General features: G+C 40.0%; 1 protein-coding gene across 1 annotated transcript; it reads right to left on the bottom strand.

Moving 5' to 3' along the window:
* Positions 1 to 15,486: 15,486 nt before the first annotated feature.
* On the bottom strand, positions 15,487 to 17,446 carry LOC147447546 (protein ASPARTIC PROTEASE IN GUARD CELL 2-like). Its single transcript, XM_086524358.1, has one exon. The coding sequence runs from the start codon at positions 17,339 to 17,341 to the stop codon at positions 15,770 to 15,772; it is 1,572 nt and encodes a 523-aa protein (XP_086380484.1). The 5' UTR covers positions 17,342 to 17,446; the 3' UTR covers positions 15,487 to 15,769.
* Positions 17,447 to 18,495: the final 1,049 nt, after the last annotated feature.

Below are 18,495 nucleotides of genomic sequence, written 5' to 3'. Positions count from 1 at the left end.
CTAGCTATATGCCTATAGAATTGATGTATGGTTAAAAACTTGTGATGCCAACTGAAGATGTAGTTCTTGGATGGAATGTATTACCATTGGAAGATGGAATGAGTAGAGAAGACCTTCTTGCATTGTGTGTACAAAAATTGGAAAGAAGGCCTGAAGACATTGAGCTTGCAAAAGCTCAATTAATGGATGCAAAGCTGAAAAAAATACAGATTTGTCAAGAGACATAAACTCAGACCAAAAAGACATTAAAAAAGGTGATGGGGTTTTGGTGTATGATAGTAGCCTTGAAAACCTAAACTCTACAATAAGGAAGATTGCAAAGAGATGGTTTGGTTCTTATGCTGTCAAACATGTTCATGGAAATGAAACTTATAAAATTAACATGATAGGAATACCTGAAGACCAAGTCTCGATGGTGCTGGTAGAATGCAAGATCAAGAAACACTAGAAACCAGTGGACATAGAAACTCTAGATGGAGGAGCTGGGGTAGACATCATGTTGGCGAAAAGACTAGAAATCACTTTGGATTGAAAGCCACACTAGACCCATTCAAGGTGAGGATGGAGGATCAGGCAATCTAAGATCGCTTATGAATGGTAGAAAATATACCAATCAAGGTGTGAGGGGTGGAGATTGAAGCTTTGTTCTTGATATTGGGAATAGGAAATTCATACGACATGTTGTTGGGAAGTCCCTGGATAACAGCGGTAGGAGAAATACTCAATTAGAGCATATATGGGTTAACAATGCAAGTGGGTAATAAAAAGATCTCTGTTTCAACATCATCTACAAGTGTTCTAGGACTTGACAGAATCCCATGACCTATGGAGAATGTTGGAGGCCGATAGAATTTCCCCAATGGTCACATTAGATTTAACATTGTAACCTTTGATTCATGGCTATTTTTTTTAATAACTTCAGAGTGTATTCAAGCATGAATCAACATTTGAAATGTTTGTAACTCATGTTTAAACAATGTTGGGAAATGAGGGTATGACTGAATCCGTACAAGTGTGCATTTAGAGCATACATGAGAATGCTCCAAATGAACTTTGGAAAGATTCTTGGGATACCTCAATTTCTACAGAAGATTCATAGAAACGTTAGCAGAATCGATAGCACCCATGTATGACTTGACCAAAAGGAAGCCATTTTCTATTGGGGACAAGAACGCTAGGAAGTGTTTCAAGCCATTAAGAATATCATCTCACAAAAACCAATCCTATTGAAACCAAAGTGGAATCAGATCTTCCATGTCCATGTGGATGCATTAGGACTAGCACTGAGAGCTATATTGGCATAGTCGGATAGAGAAATAGATTTTTCCAGTATGGTTTGCAAGCAAAAGATTTACCTAGGTGGAACAAGCCTACACCACCATGGAGAGGGAAGCTTTTAGAATGTTGTTTGTTGTCTTAAAATTCAGACATTACTTACTGCAAAATTTCTTTGTTTTTTATGTTGATCATCAAGAACTTCTACTTTTATCAATAAGGTGGTAGTTTAGGACAGGATGGATGCTACTGCTATAGGTATGTGAATTCAAAATCATTCACAAGCCAGGGAAAAGTCACTTTATGGAAAATTTTATATCCAGATCTACAATTAACAGTTGCTAAAGGTGAGAATCTAAAGTATGAATTTCCTTATGAAACTCTTTTTAGGATTGAAGGGATTGAAGAATATTAAGAAATGTCAAATTTTCTACAAACAGAAGAATTATCGATTGGCTGAACCATCACAAAGAAACGTGCTATGACTATGCAAGCCAAAAACTTCACCTGGGCATTGTACCAACTAGGAAAGGACGGAGTCTTGAGGAGATTCATACAAATGGTAGAAAGAGTGGAAATATTTGAAGAGGCTCATGAGAGGGAGTCAAGAGGGCATATGCCAGGTGAAGTGACAACACAAAAACTATTGTAAGTAGGTTATTGGTGGAAGTTCTTACTTAAGGGTTCCAAGGAATGGGCCAGAGGATGTGGCGCTTGAAACAAAATTGGGAGACTACTACCCAGTAACATGGGGTCATCACTACCTATTCTATATGTGGTGTCTTTCATGAAAAGGGTCAAAAATATGGGAAAATACAAGTACATAGTGGCAGCAACACTCTGGCTGTGTCACAAAGGGGTCAAGGCTAAAGCACTAACAGATAACAAAACCAAAATGACAACCAATTTTCTTTATGAACAAATGGCTGCCTGCTAGAGTTAATCAATGACTAGGGAACCCTCTTCTTGAATGAAATGGTACATGCATTGATAGAGGTGCTCCACACCAAACATCAGAAAAGAACCACCTACTACCCAAGGTGCAATAGTCAAGAAGAATTGAAAAATGAGGCCTAAAGAGCCAAGACCCAAAACATTTGGATGAATTCTATGAAAGTTATGTCATTTTCTTTCAATCAACTACTTTTTGTTACCGTTGTGGCAATCTAAAATCACCTTTTTTTAGATCTATATGAAGGCAATGCCCAATACATGCATGCTATATATCAATAGATATCATTGGAAGAGTAAATTTGAAATATCCAACCTTCGACAAATTTGTAACTTATTTGCAAAAAAAATACCAGTCCCCACTCTTTGCAAGCTACACCACATCAACAATTTCTTACAAGGCCCAAAAATGAGCTTAAAATTTCTCTAATGCTCCACATATATCTATCTCCTCAACCACATGAGCCAAAAGGTGGATTGTGACTCAGAAGAATGGATCAAGGAAATGCATCCTCAATGGCACACATAGTTTCCACAACAAATGATTGAGCGGAATCTATTTCAATTTCTTTGGAGCTCACAAACCCACAAGATAACACACAAAAGTACACTAAGATAACAGAGTGGAATATATAGTGTATATAGAAAAAGGATTGGTTAAGTAGAGATATGAGGTACCTTACTAACACCTTGAGTTTGAAAATAGCTTCCACACTTTCTTATCCTGGCACACGCACATATGTACTCACACGCAAATCATGGGCCTTCAATCCATACAATTGAACGCTTCCACCTTTATTTTCATTTGTGAATGCTCCCTTTACTAACGTCATGTACCTTGTGGGTGTGCAAATAGATGCAATGGAACCCTTCACACGATCTAGCTTAACTTTGGTTAGATTCCATGGGGCTTTAGGAAGAACAATCTTCTATTTGGGATTCGACGTGGAGTGGTGGAGGCGGGGAGATGTTCCAAGGCCCTCAAATACTCCCTAGCCCGTAAAGAGTCCTTTTTGCTTGTAAGGTGGTCCCATAAGGTGTGAGCAACATTCTTGAATATGTGCATGGGATCCAAGACATGTTGTATTTTTAAGTACTTCCAATATGGACGTAAGTTTTTGGCGAGCATTTTTTGGGCGAGTGCTTTTTGAAATCCAAAAATTAGATTCTAGAAAGACTCTCTCTCTCTCTCTCACTCTCTCTCTCTCTCTCTCTCTCTCTCTCTCTCTCTCTCTCTCTCTCTCTCTCTCTCTCTCTCTCTCTCTCTCTCTCTCTCTCTCTCTCTCTCTCGCCATTTGCCCCATCGAATCTTTGCCCGCCAGCTGCCCCAGTGCATCATTGTCCACCTCTCGACCTACGAGCTGTGCTACAGCACGTTCCATCAGTCACAGAGGTTAGCGATGCTTGTTGCTGCCTCCTCCTCGCTCCATGTAGTACTCAGTTGCGAACTGCAAAACATGGCAACCAAAAATCCTATCAAGGTTGAAAAGCCACTTGTTCAAATTCCAATACACAATCACCCAACCAGAACCCTCAGTTTAGCAGTGAATAGAGCCTTGCATAGTCTTATACCTCCAAGTACACCCTTCTCTAGCGCCATCATCTCAGCTGTGAGAAAGCTTTTGCATCCGTACTGCGTACCCCAAAGAAACCGCTCAGTGGATGAGCCGCGGATTGGGATGCCCTCCAAACACAAATCCAGGCATTAAAAGAAGAGAACCTCCTTGTTCAACAACTCCTAGATACAATTGAATCACGTCTCACGAACCTCGAGCAAAAGCACTATACCACTAAAGGAGGGATGGAGGCAAAGGCCTTAAACACCATTCAAGCACATGCTCAAGAGATCACTGCAAGTCTTCCATCCCAAATCCAAACTCATATCAAGAAGGAGATACGCGAGTTCAAACACCAAGATGTTGCATCCCTCAACCTGAGGATTGGAGAACTGCCTCAAGAATGGTACACAACAGGTAATCTTCATGCTTTAATATGTTAGCTTGCTAGTTTAATGCCAACAGTCAAGTGGGATACAACGCTCGACACATCACATGTTCAGTCCATAGCCTTACATGTCACCAAAAATGGTGGCTCTCATTGAATCAAACACCAAGATGTTGCATCCCTCAACCTGAGGATTGGAGAACTGCCTCAAGAATGGCACACAACAGGTAATCTTCATGCTTTAATATGTTAGCTTGCTAGTTTAATGCCAACAATCAAGTGGGATACAACGATCGACACATCACATGTTCAATCCATAGCCTTACATGTCACCAAAAATGGTGGCTCTCATGGAATCATAACATTCAAGTCCAAAGTAGCCCGCGACACTATGTTTTACCAATCAAAGAATCTCAAGGTCACCGAGTTTTGGTTTGTAGAGTACTTCTCTCCTTTGCAACTCCAATGTAAGAGAGAAGAGATTACAAAGGTTTGTGAAGCCAGAGCAACTGGCAAATGGGAAGTCGAACATGGAGGATGTGCAATCGTTGAGGACTTTTGGTCGACCAAGGCAGTCCCCAATGATTCCACATAATTCGTAGTTTCTCTTTTGTTTGTAAAATAGAGTTAGACACTGCCATTAAGTCCATCTAGGAGATGGGCTAGTGGTAAGCCCTCTCCATAGTAGGTTGTGGACACCGCCCTCTCCCATGAGAAGAGAAGAGACTTTCCACCCTCCCTTTGTAGGGAAGAGAACGATTTTGTATGCATCTTTGGTCCCATGTGATGATAATGAATCTCTCTCTCTCTCTCTCTCTCTCTCTCTCTCTCTCTCTCTCTCTCTCTCTCTCTCTCTCTCTCAGGAGTGTGTGTGTGGATGCTAAAAACAAGAGAAAAATGGTATAACCTTTCCATTAACCAAGTGTGGTAGATTGGTTATGTCATTTCCCTCTTGAATAACAGGTCTTGAGCTCAATTCTCCCTGTTGAATATACCTTTCACGTCTATTGTGATAGTTTCCTATGACCTTAAAATTCTCTTCTCTCTCTCTCTCTCATTGGAAAACACACCTCAATCAAACATCCATAATTTACAAATATCCTTCTTTTTTGGCCTCTCTCATGTACACTCATATAAGCACATAAATAGACCCAAACCATTGCACACACAGACACTTTTTCAAGCAACATAATCTATGTCAAGCAACAAAATAACCACTAGCTAGAAAATGCTATAACCGAGCTTATCTCTACCTCACTCATATACACTCATACAAAAGCATAAAACTACACCCAAATCATTGCACACATATTCTTCTCAAACATCATGACATACGTTGAGAAAGAAGCTTAACCACCACTTGGACAATGAGGCATGCACCTACCTTATTTGCAACAATCCAATTTAAAGGCTATACAATCTAAATTAATCCAATCTAGGTTTGTGATAAATCTCTCTCTTTTTTGTCCCACTTGTGTGCACTCATAGACATGCACACCCGTATACACGAACAAAAAATATACATGGATCATTGTATCCCCGGCGTACCTTTGATCCATTGAGTGAGAGACCTTACACACGGGACTCCCGGATCACTATGGCCGACGTTCGTCTCTGTCCGACTAGTAAGTCTTATAGGCTTCTACCATTATGCTCATAATATGTTATAATATTAGCTTGATCCTACCTTCGCACACCTCCGTTACTCTTGTTAGGGGCACACAGCCCTAACAGGTATTCAATGCAAGAAACATGCAATTTACAGGAATCAAGAATAGTAAACTGAGTATTCATACACAATAATGCAAATTAAATAAGCAAAGAACACCATAAAGAAGAGGAAAAGAGACTGCCATCAGGTTATCTTCATCATCACACCCAATTACAAAGCATAAACAGCAGTACGAGATCAAGAGAAGGAGAACTGCCTCAATAGTTATCCCAAAACTGGCTCATGCCATCAGATACCATAAGTCACATTCACAACTACCCAAGAATATAAGTACTAATGTCCACATATCCCTAAGGTTCAAAAGTTAAAGGTCATATTTACAGTTCAAAATATAATATCCTGAATACCCTGACAGATCAGGCACTAACACTTGGCACACCTGGTGGGCAATGTTTCTCAAACATTGTGAGAACCCATCCCTTGATCAAAAATTATTTCACCAGCTAATCCTTGAATACAGTTTGTTGTGAAATTGCTGCAGTTGGAGTTTCCTTGCCAAGTTCTTCAACCTCTGTATCCACCTGAACTGTAACTGCCTCCTTAGTACTTTCAGTCTCCTGACAGCATATCTCATCCACAATCATTTGCACTGGATGATTTAAGTTGTGAATTCCTCCTACAGCTTCTGTGTCCTCCTCTGCAACATCTTTAGCCTGTCCTGCAGCAGCTGCACCTTTCCCTATGTCTTCAGTTAATATGCTCCAAACTCCTACTGCCACATCAATTCCTACAAACACTTCAGAATTTTTATTAACAAACACCTGCTCAGATTTTTGGCCTCCTTGTTGCTGCAGCTGCATCTTCAGCTCCTCAAACTGCCCTTTCAGGTCAATATACTGCTTCTTCACTTCAACATTCTGCTTCTCCATAAACAAGTTTTCCTCCTTCATCTCCTCCTCTACAAACATCTGATATGGTTTACTCACCACATCATACATCCTTATTTTGATATGCTCCCATACTCCCTTCATGTATTCTCTCATTTCAGTCTTCATTTTGTCCACATCTCTTGAATTGAGATACCTTCTACAAAGTAGAAAACTCTCCTCTTCTTCAAGTGATTTTAGGTCTTTAGGCCCATTTTCATATTCAAGTACATATCCAAATTCAGTAGCAAGTTCAGGTTCAAGTTTAGGTTAAGGGTCAGGTTCAGGTTCAGGTTTAGGTTCAGGTTTAGGGTCAGTTTTCCCTTCAATAAGAATGAAGAAAGATTCAAGGTAGGATGTAAACTTTGCAACCATTAGACACTGTCTCTTGAACACATCCAATATCTCTGCATGTACGTGCAACACTCGAAGACCTGATTTAGACTCCGCATGCGAAAATAAATAATTTCCTTGAATATCTTGATTTAGGAAAAACCAAAACTGATCTGCTTCTTCATCAAACTGATCTGATTCAAGGCTTGAAAATAATAAGTTGAGCTCTACTTTACACATAAAAAACACCCCCAAGATGGCTTGCTCACATTTATTCTTGAAAATAGAAAGAAATCTAGTGTGTAGCTGCAAAAATGTCCAATCAGTGATATCTCCATGAAACTGAAAACTTTTGACTTCTGCTCCCTGAAAAACTTCCCTTATGTCATCAAGCATGAAGATATAAAACCAATGAGATAAAAGAATATCAATATCATCTCCTTCATCAACAACATCACATAGAGATGTAGAACCATCTTCAAGAAAATCCACTTCACCATCATCAGGAACTTCCAAAATACTTGCATAATCATCAGTCAAAACCATCTGCTCAGCATCAACAAAAACATTGACATCAGAAACTTGGTATAAATCATCAAGAATATCATCAGTAAAATGAACTTCATTGAAAAAAGATGGACTTCCAATATCCATGACTGAATTTGCAAAAGCACCAACATCATAAAGATCATTGATAACAACATCATCATTCAAGAAACCTTCTGTAACATCAAGATTTGAAGAAGACTCCATATTCTTGATTTGAGTAAGTTGAAGCTTCAAGTCCTCAATTTGATTATCCTTATCCAGAACAACTTGCTTAAGGGAATCATGAACTTCATAACAATAAAAAATATGCAAGTCGGCTTCAGTTTGAACGTGAGAAATCTCCGCCATCAATGATGTCTTCTCTTCTTGAAGTTGATTGATTTTGGAAAGTTCTTCATTTGCTGCAACCATACTTGAATGCCTCTCTTCTCTAGCTCTAATGAGAGATTATTGATCATCTTCGCTTGAGAAAGAACAAGAATTTGAAATTTAGCAACTTCAGGTACTGAAATCCTTTGCAAATCAGTAATTTGTAGATCAGGGACCTGAATTCTGAAACTTTGGAAATCAGGGACCTTTGGTATCAAAACTGATAATTCAGGGATCTGAAATTGAAGATCCTTGTCTTCACAACCTGAATAACTCATATCTGATCCTAGAAATTGTCTTTCAATCTTCAAAACTCCAAAAAATTATTCTCCATCAACACAAACACCTCCCGGCCTGTCACTTGTCGAATACTCCTCATCAAGATTCATCAAAACTGATTCATCACATCATCCTCATCAGTAGCACATGTTATGTATTTATCTATCTTCAACTCTTCCACTGCATTACACTGAAATCTGATGTCTCCCTGAATTTCAACCTTTCAAGATTGATGTCAAATGTTGGTATATGGGTTTGTATGGTATATTTGTGGCTTCTCTTGCTCACTCCCACTTGTATTCCCTTCTTCTCAATAATTCATTCTTCTTTTGGATAAGTTTCCTTTTGTTCCTGCAAATAGGTGAGTCTCTTCGATGTGAGGTTTGGGGATAGCTGGTAGTCCTCTTGGCTCCTTTGGCTCATGAGTTGCTCATGGCTTCCTCCTTCTTCCTTCATCATCTTTTGGACTTCATCTCCTTGCATTGAACAACATCTCCTTCTTGAATCAACTTCCTCTCTTCAAAAATATGAGTATCTACAACTTTGATCCCATATTCAAAAACATCAAAATCAGGTTGAAAAACTTGAGGTGCTGAAAATTCAAATTCAGGCTTTGAAACTTCAGTTTTTGAAACTGTAGGTGTCTGCAAAACTATTGGTAACTGAAAACTGATAACTTGAGGTTGTTTTAGGTTGGAAACAGTAACAAGTTTTTGAAAACACCATTGAGAATCATCATCACTAAGGTAATCATCAAACTCATATTCATACTTTTCTAAAATACATTCACATGCTTCTTGCAACCTTGATATTCGTCGAGCTGTAGAGCATGACTTCCTGTTCTTACCAACTCGACTATTATGCCAGTTGTGCGCATCATCAAGAAAATCAGAAAAGCAATCTAGATCTTCTTTGAGCATCACACATGTCCCGATGGCATGATGCATCCTGAAAACTCTGCATAATTTGATACAACTCCCTGCACAACTTTGACATGCAGTACTTGACACAAACGTCTTCTTTCTGACAAGGCTTACACATGTAAGGACATTGCTTTGCATAGTGCCCATCTTTTTGACAAATAGCACACTTTTTCTTCTTCTTCTTTGTCGCCATAAAGCAAATATTAAATCAATAGAGAAAAATAATAATTGCATACTAAAATAACCTTCAAAAAACTGCATAAAACTGTGTACTGCATAAACTGTATACTTTCAAAAACTGAAAACTGTCTGCAGTAGCAAACTGTAATCACCTGGATTGAACTAAAACTGATTCTGCAACAAACTACACATAAATTGCACAGATACTTCAAAACTGTTTGGGCTAACAATACATTCACCAATGGTCCCAAAAGTGGGTTTTACTATGGGAGGAGTTGCTTGTTGGCCTTCTTGGTTTGTAGGTAGGGTTTCCTACATCTTGTTTTCAGGTTCATGCAGTTCATCCCCTGCCCAACAATTTTTTCTCTTGTAGTGACCCCCCTTACAGGTTCTTTTTGGTCATCACTACCAAACTCTTCTTGATGCTTTCCCCTTGCAGAGAATTCTCTCCTCAATCTAAAGCTTGCGCCATATGAGTGTTGCGGTACATTGGACCCTTGCCCTGTTCCACTCATGCAATGCTTCTGCTTATCTGTGTAAAATATTTTGCTAACCCTCTCCTTTTATACAAACTGTAACATGAAGGTTAATTGCATGCTCCAAAGGGTAAACATGTTGTAACTACCTTGTCAGCGATTAGAATTCAGACTTCCCTTGTCAATTGTGGAAAGAAATCCTTCAAGAATTGCATTGCATACTCGTCAGACGCTTCCAGTGGGGTTGCCCAATTCAAAAATTCCCGCAATTGGTCGATGTCAACTAGTAGTTCAGTTCCTTGCTTCATTCCTTAGGCCCACATGGTTCAGGCGAAATTCGAACTGAAAGCAGGATCACCAAATGTTAGCGGCACACAATCCTAATAGGTATTCAATGCAGGATACATGCAGTTTACAGGAATCAGGAACACTAAACTGAGTATTTATACACAATACTACAAAGTAAACAAGCAAAGAACACCATAAAGAAGAGGAAAAGAGACTGCCATCAAGTTATCTTCATCATCATCACCCAATTATAGAGCATAAACACTAGTACGAGATCAGGAGAAGGAGAAATGCCTCGATAGTTATCCCAAAACTGCGTCACGCCATCAGATACCATAAGGCACATTCACAACTACCCAAAAATATAAGTACTAATGTCCACATATCCCTAAGGTTCAAAAGTTAAAGGCCTTAGTTAGTACAGTTCAAAATATAATATCCTGAATACCCTGACAGATCAGGCACTAACAACTCTTTGGGAGGCATCCACCCCAGCTAAACTACCCACCTTGCAATATCCCTCTTCTGATAGTAGTGGCGATTAGGCATCCAACGATGAGAGAGTCATATTTTAAGATTGGTGGTGACATTACCATCACGTCTCCCCATCTATCCTACACATTAAATCAAGGATGTCACTGCAAAGATCAGAATATACACACTCTTTACAAAAATCATGATATATTTCATGCAACAAGATTATCCATCAACGAGACAATGATACATGCACAAAATCGTTCACAACAAGCCAATTTGAATGGTTTACAATGCATAATAATCCAATTTGACTTTGTCCTCTAAAAAATCAATGAATAAATAACATTGAAAGACTATAATAACAAACACATATAGACTAAATTTAATAGGTTTGAAAGTATACATCTTAAAACAACAAAAAATACAATAATATAGATATGGAGCAAAACAAAATAGTACAATATACTCTTATGAGTTCACGGGCTTATTTCTCTAACAATAGCTTACAATGGGGAAATCTTGCTTCCATAATCACTATCATCATTGTTGGCTCCATTGGCTTGTCCTTGCATAGTAATGTATGCCATCCACACTCCTTTGGATGCACACTCCTTTGGAATGCGATAACCATGTTCATCCCAAAGCATGATTGTGTTGTTGGCAATAATGATACCTTCCTCAATATCCTCTTTGGTTGGATGTGCATTTAAATCAAGCTCATACATAGCATTGAATAAGGACATTGTGACATCGTTGACTACACAAAAAGCCTCCGTGTAGTTACATACACTTTGTGCTATGCATAGATTACTCATTGCATACACATTGTTAAGAATTCAAATAGCATGCATATTGTTAATAGGGTCAACATGGGGGGATATTAGACCACATTGAGGGCCATGCTTGCATTTTGCATGTGGCCCTCGCTGATTGTGTTGTTCGTGGTCTCCCCTCAGCATGGTAAATGTGTTAATGTGAGAAGAATAAAGGAGAATCTTGTGGGAAAAAACACAAAGAGACTTGTAAACAAATGAAACTAGTGATTTCCTGGCAATTTGTCAAGAACCCTTGGTGACTTTACTACTTCCAAGGCCATTCACACCATGTCCTTCAAAGTTCCTGGGGACTAGTTCTGTATCAATTTGGTTGCCTCGGTGGGTGTGCCAATTGGGATTTTTGGCTGTCGACCAGGTTTTGGAATGCGGTGCACATAATAGGGCAATAAGCAATCATGGAGCTGCTTGTCTGGAATTTCATCTCATGTAATGCATTGATAACGGGGTATGCTTCCAGATTTGTGCTCAGCATTACGATGGACGGTCTGTATGTGAAATATGGTAATTTGACAATGCTTGATCGGGATGTACCCTAAAGGTTATTCTTGGTAATGCCTAGAGGGAAATAAGTGCTTGAAGAGATTCGTGTCCAGAATGTCACCTCTTGGAATGCAATGATCGCGAGATATACCCAATAGCGTCAAACGGATTTGTTGGGGAAAGTTACCAATGGAGGAAACTTAAATATGCAAGAAAAAACCATTTTCGATATATAAAAAAGCTTTAACAATTCTTAATGGACACATCAAGGTCCCGTATTTTTTTCTTGTTTTTGTCCTAGCCACTCATATTGAATGATTTTTTTCCTAGGCCAAATGAATTTAGTTTTTCACAATACCTTATGTACCACTCTATATACTTACAAACACCACATATTAATGTAATTCAAAGACAACGGATTTTTTATATATGATTTATGCACCACATACTAGAATCCATGCACACTTTTGTAACATGGTAGTAAAGAACCTTTTTTTAAGTTAATTAGTGATTCTCATAACAACTTTGTAGTGTATTCTTGTGTAGTATACCCATGGGGCAAGTTAGACACTATGTAAGTTTATAGAAATTCATTATGATTTTACCTTGGTATGTTCTACAAAATGATCCAAAAAGGGTACTGTAATGTTCGATTGTGCTACCAAACTAGATTTAACTTCCACTCGACAAATGAATTGTACTGCTAGGCCAAAGCAGGTATTGGTGGTCCAAAAAGTGGTGTCTTGGACACTACTTTGATAGCAACGTAAGGATCCCAATTTCATGTGTCCTGTTTGAACATACCAACCATGTTGTCTGTCGTTGGAAAGATTTTGACACAAAGAATCCAAAACTGCAATGTCCCTAAAATTTTGATAAGATCTATCAAAATTTTATCGTGTCCTACTTTTTGCTAAGCCAGTGAAATAGTGGTACCACCAATATATGCTTTTAACCTGCTCTAATTGGGGGGCGGGGGGTGCAATTGGTGTGGGCAAAATTTCCAACTCATTGTGCAATTTTTCTAATGAATTGTGTAGTCCCTAGATGGTTTTTTTTTGTATAGGGATCTCCTAGATTTTGCCTTCACTTTAGCATTGGAGTATCTTCTACCACATGGCACAGTGGTTGCAACACTTCGTACCAAGCATCTCGACTTGTCAGAAGTAGATGCAGGTAAATATGGATTCAAGCATTCAACTACCGCATCCTTATTACTTGACACACGATGACGGACGGGAGCATGCATTTTATTTAATGTTTGTACTTTGAGTTCTTATTGTGTATGCTATATATATATATATATTTGTATACTATGCAAAGAGTTCATTGGTTATTGCAGATGTCTTTTCTCACTCTGGCCATGCTTACTCGAGCCGATAGCGATAGCTATGAGCATACTCACTACGACTGAGAATCTAGCAACATTGCTTCCAATGTCAAGAGTAGACCATGACATACTCAAGGATTCAAAGCCTCTTGTTGGGACAAAACCATATAGCATAGACAATGTTGGAAGAATGCACTAGCTTGTATAGAGCATTATATTTTTTCCAGAATGTTTGAAGATCTTGAAATGTCCATCAAGGATGCTTGGGGTATCTTAGAGGCCATCACCAACGGGGAAGCAAAATATGGGGCTTAATGGTTCAAGTAGGCAGTCAGGACAATAGTAGAAATGTATGGCCTACATTTGCACGGAGCTCAAAATACAACTTGAATGAAAATGGCCAATTCTCCATATCCTACTAGAAGACAATTGGAATCATCACAAAGGAGGAGGAGAAAAGACATAAGGATCTCTTGGGGTGCGTCGTGAATAATCTATTTCTCATAGAAGACCATGCTCCTATATAGCCTACATCCTCCAAAAATTGACTGCAATCGCAACATATAAAGTGCCACCTTATGTCCTACATGTCATACAAGATGTAATGCATTCTATGAATGATAATTTTTCATCTTTTCTGAAGCTTCATTTTTGTTTTTCGCAATTTATGCGATGATGTATTTTGTTACTTACTGTATGCATGCCTCTCTCTCTCTCTCTCTCTCTCTCTCTCTCTCTCACACACACACACACTCACTTTATGTATGCCTCACTCTTTCTCTTTGATGAGCTATCATTTTGGCCACAATGATCTGTTAATTAGTTAATTGTTTGACTTAAACACTTGTATAGAGAGAGAGAGGGATAGCTAGGGAAAGAGAGAGAATGAGCCTTTGGGAAACTAGCTCTTTCTCTCTCTCTCAAAATTTGAAGATAAAGATGAAGAGAGACAAAGAGAGACAAGGAGAGTTGCAAAAAGAGAGAGGACGGGTCTCTGTGGTACACTCTCTCTCTCTCTCTCTCTCTCTCTCTCTCTCTCACTCACACACACACACACACACACACACACACACACACACTATTTTTCTGAAATCTTTTTTAGAAACTACTCATCAAATTTGAATAAAACACTCACTACAAAACTCCTCCCTTGGCAGAAGACAACATCAGTGTATATATATTGGATATTTCTATATAATTTGTAACCGTTAGTGAATCCTGTGGACATTTAACATTCTAAGCTAAAGAGGCTTGCATGAATTTCAATACGTAAACAAAATCACAACTATGGATGTAAAGTTCAAATTTGTGGACAATTTACTAGGGTCTAGACCAACTCTCATTAATTAATTAATCGTAAAGATTCCCTCCCTTCTCCCAATGTCAAATGGAAAGTGTCCCCTCACTGTTGTTCCCACCTCGGCCCTTCCCCCCTTTTTGCCCTACATCCCCCAACTCTCAGCTCTCACAGAGATCCGCTCTACCTCCCACCATTATCCCCTCGCAGCATCCGCTCGACCACACCTCCGCCCGTTCCCCCTTTTCCCCCTGCCTGCGATGCACCAACTTGTAAGGGCTCGGCTCTTCCTGCATAGCCCAACTCTCAGCTCTCACCACTCTGCGTATTCTCCAAAGTCACTCATCGCGACAGTCCTTCAAACTTGCTCCAGCATGCGCGTCGGCGGTTGGGAATTGAGAGAGAGAGAGAGAGAGAGAGAGAGAGAGAGAGAGAGAGAGAGACGCACTGCCCCGTCGTCCCAAACAGGCATCGCCCGTCTCAGTGTTCCACACGCCATCCCCTAGCCTTTTGCCTTCATAAAATTATCTCTCTCTCTCTCTCTCTCTCTCTCTCTCTCTCTCTCACACACACACACACACACACACGTATCATGTCCATCCCTTTTCTCCTCAAAAGATTGCGAGAATCTTCCAAGATACCCCAAAATTTGACCTACTTCCAAAATCGTATCAACATATTTTGCTACAGATTATATTACCATTAAACAAGGAACGAAAAAGTAGAGGGCACAAAGTCAATGAGTTGCAACGTTGATCTTCTTTGTCACTACTTGGAAAGGATTTAGTTTCACTCTTTATTCTCAGAGGCAACACTTGAAATACTTACAACAAGTCAGGTTTCAGTATTCAACTAGTACCAAAATTTAAAGTAGCATTGCACCATGCAAAAGAGTAATGGGTGATTATACAAGGTTGGTTACAAACATTGTTTTTGAGTTGCTTGCATTAATATGCATGACAACTTTACAGACAGAGAAATTATATTTCCCTCTCTATAATACTCTATACCCCCCATCCCAACACTTGAAAACCTTGCATCTGTTTTCTTTATATGGTAAGATATTCTTTGGTAGAAAGCTTCTTTTCACACTATATATATTTATTTTTATACATATTTATATTTATTTGTGTGTACTATTTTCTACTACAAAAGTCTCTCTAAGCAAGCAAGTGAAGAACAAGCTAGCAAACTTTGGATGAGGTTAAGATGCCTAGCTGGGAGCCAACGGTATCAAATGTAAACAGAAAACCTGCCATCTGGTAGTTTCCGATGATGAGAAGTTGTTCATCGGCCATATTCGTGGGCAATGGGGAAAATGCAAGGCAAATGGTATTAGTAGATAAATCCAAGGGAAAAACCATGTGTTCAACATGTAAGGGGAAGTCCATGCCATCAAAGTGGAATGTCACAATAGGAATTGCTAAATCGGCATTGAGTTGAAAGCAAGTGTCGAATATTGAATTTGCCTGGGGGGAGACGAGAGTAAGGCCCGTGCTACCTGCCAAGAAGGCATTACGAAAAGTAACATAATCACTAGGAGGCAGTCGAGTAATAACTGTTCCTGAGTCAATAATAGTGCCCGAAACGTCGACGGAAGTGGGAGGTATGGATGTGGTTGAAGCAAGGGAAAGGGTTACCCCCCCTACACTTATAGCTTTAAGCCACACAAAGTAAAGACTTGGCCTATTGACATTGTGTATCATAGGTGTGAAGGAAGAGCCTATACTTGTATTTGCAACGGCCTCCACACCAAATTCAATGAAGCCTGTTGAATTAGTCGATGAGAGGATGCTAGGTAAGCAATATGCAAAGGCACCCCCAAAAAATGACAGAGTTTGGTCGGGAATGGCAAACGTATGCCACCCTAACCCTAAAAGCCCATCCACACCTTCAAAGGTACCTTGGCTAGAATGTGCACAACCGAATACGTAGTTTTGAATGGATGCGGTCCCTATTGTGAATGTTTCTTGTGCTAACTCTCCAAATGTGGTGGATGTGTCTCCATATGACAAGTTATACTGACAAAACCCAGAGGTTGAGCATAATGTGCAACTCAGTGTGGCGCATGCGATAGGTAAATATGAGGATGATGTGGTGGGGTCAAATAGAGGACTTGCTTGTTGAAAGCATGAGGTTGGGCTATCACAAGGTGTGCATTGTGTCCATGCCAAGCTGCTCCCTGTGTCTAGTACTAAGAGAAAATTGCTCATAGGGGTTCCCACACCAACCGCCATCACGTAATTGGCTACCCCCAAACTTAGCCCAGATGCGGTTGCGCCGAATGCCGAACTAGAAGTGCTAGTTGCCAAAGACCTTCCAAGGATGTCTGGTGGGAGTGACCTCCTCTTGAACGCATTCTTTTCTAATCTTTCTTGGTCCTTCTTCAGTAATTCGAGAGCGAGAGCGGGCATGTCCCCGGACAGGTGTGCAAGCTCTTGGATGGGCGAGCAGGGACCGTGTGGATGGACCAAGCCAGCGTGCGCCCGTCCGCCATAGGAGGGCTTGCCCTTGCCTGCAAAAGCTTTGGCGCAGTCAAGGTCTCCATGGGAGCTAGTGTGAGGGAAGCTCAAGGGAACGTGATCGATGCAATAGGCGCCATTGATGGCGACAAGGAGGGAAAGAGAAAGAATAGCGAGGAGCTGCTGCAGGGGGCGGGCGGCCTGCATATTGATTTGGGTATGGCGTGGTCGAGCAGATGAAGAGAAAGAAGAAGCAGAAATGGGAGCACGCGAGAAGGCGATACACTGCTGCATGGGATGATGTACAAAATGACGACGATGATGATATGTGGATAGTATAGAGCAGAGTGTGATGGTATTATTTGCTCAGAAGCTGCAGATAAGAAAGCAGCTTTTGGGACGTGCTGCACTGCTGCTGCTTGTGTGAGTTCTTCTTCTTCTTCGATCTGCTTATTTCAAGGGGAGAGTTATGGAAGACTTTGGACCTTGAGACTGAAACGTTCAACGTCCATGCGGGAATCCTCCGCGCGCGCGCACGCCCCCGCCCCCGCCCGGGGCCCTGCCGGCCGGACTTTTCTGCCTCATGGCAATCTGGAATTATAGTTGCAAAAATACTTTATTTGTGTGTTTGGGGGATGATGATTCATTGGTGAGAGAGAGAAAAAAGAGACCCTTTCACACTGCATGTTCTCTAAAAGTCCTAAACCTCTTGACTAATCTCCACTCTTATCCTTGGTCAAGCAAATTGTGCGAATTAGTTTTTAATTAGGACCATTCATTATCATGTACTAATAATCTGCAAGTGGTATCCTTCTCATTGGGGCCACCGCTTAGATCGAATTCCTTTATAATGAGGCCCATTGCAATGTGTCTTATAAGGCGATATCCACACACATCGCGATAACTATCATCAAGACCAGCGTATAATTTTACAATTTTGTAATTATTCTTAGAAACAGTTGATGTGAAATAGAGTCACAGTAGAAGTGCACTTTATTTGCTATTTAAGGAGTTCAAGTAAAATGTAAGTAACTTTCATATATTTGCTACGCGCTCTATAAAATAAGAGGCTTTCTAAAGTATCAGACATCACACTTTTTAACAACAATCATGTACTGGTGGTGAAGGGGGGTGTTGTGGCATGACTAACTCCTTGGTGGAAACCTTGAGTCACCCTAAGTTTCCTCCTAGTGTTGTTGGTCTCGAGGTGATGCCCTTCATCTGCCGATGTATTAATAGTTATGGTAGTAGGCAGTGGGGATGTTGCTTGATACCATGGCTCCAATGAAGCATGGCTTTCTATGTTTTTTTTTTTGGTTTTCAATACATTTATCACTCACAATTTGTGAGTTGTGGAGAAAAAAAACAATTAAAGTGGAATTGAGCTAGTAGAAGTTCACTTTATTTACTTGGTTAGCCAAAGGTCCTTTTTGGACTCTTTGAGCCCA

Source organism: Adiantum capillus-veneris, chromosome 11 (assembly GCF_014529385.1).
Source record: "Adiantum capillus-veneris isolate H3 chromosome 11, ASM1452938v2, whole genome shotgun sequence".
Lineage (NCBI taxonomy): Eukaryota > Viridiplantae > Streptophyta > Polypodiopsida > Polypodiales > Pteridaceae > Adiantum > Adiantum capillus-veneris.
The sequence above is the reverse complement of the archived record's forward strand: the minus strand, read 5'-3'. Positions and strand labels throughout refer to the sequence as shown.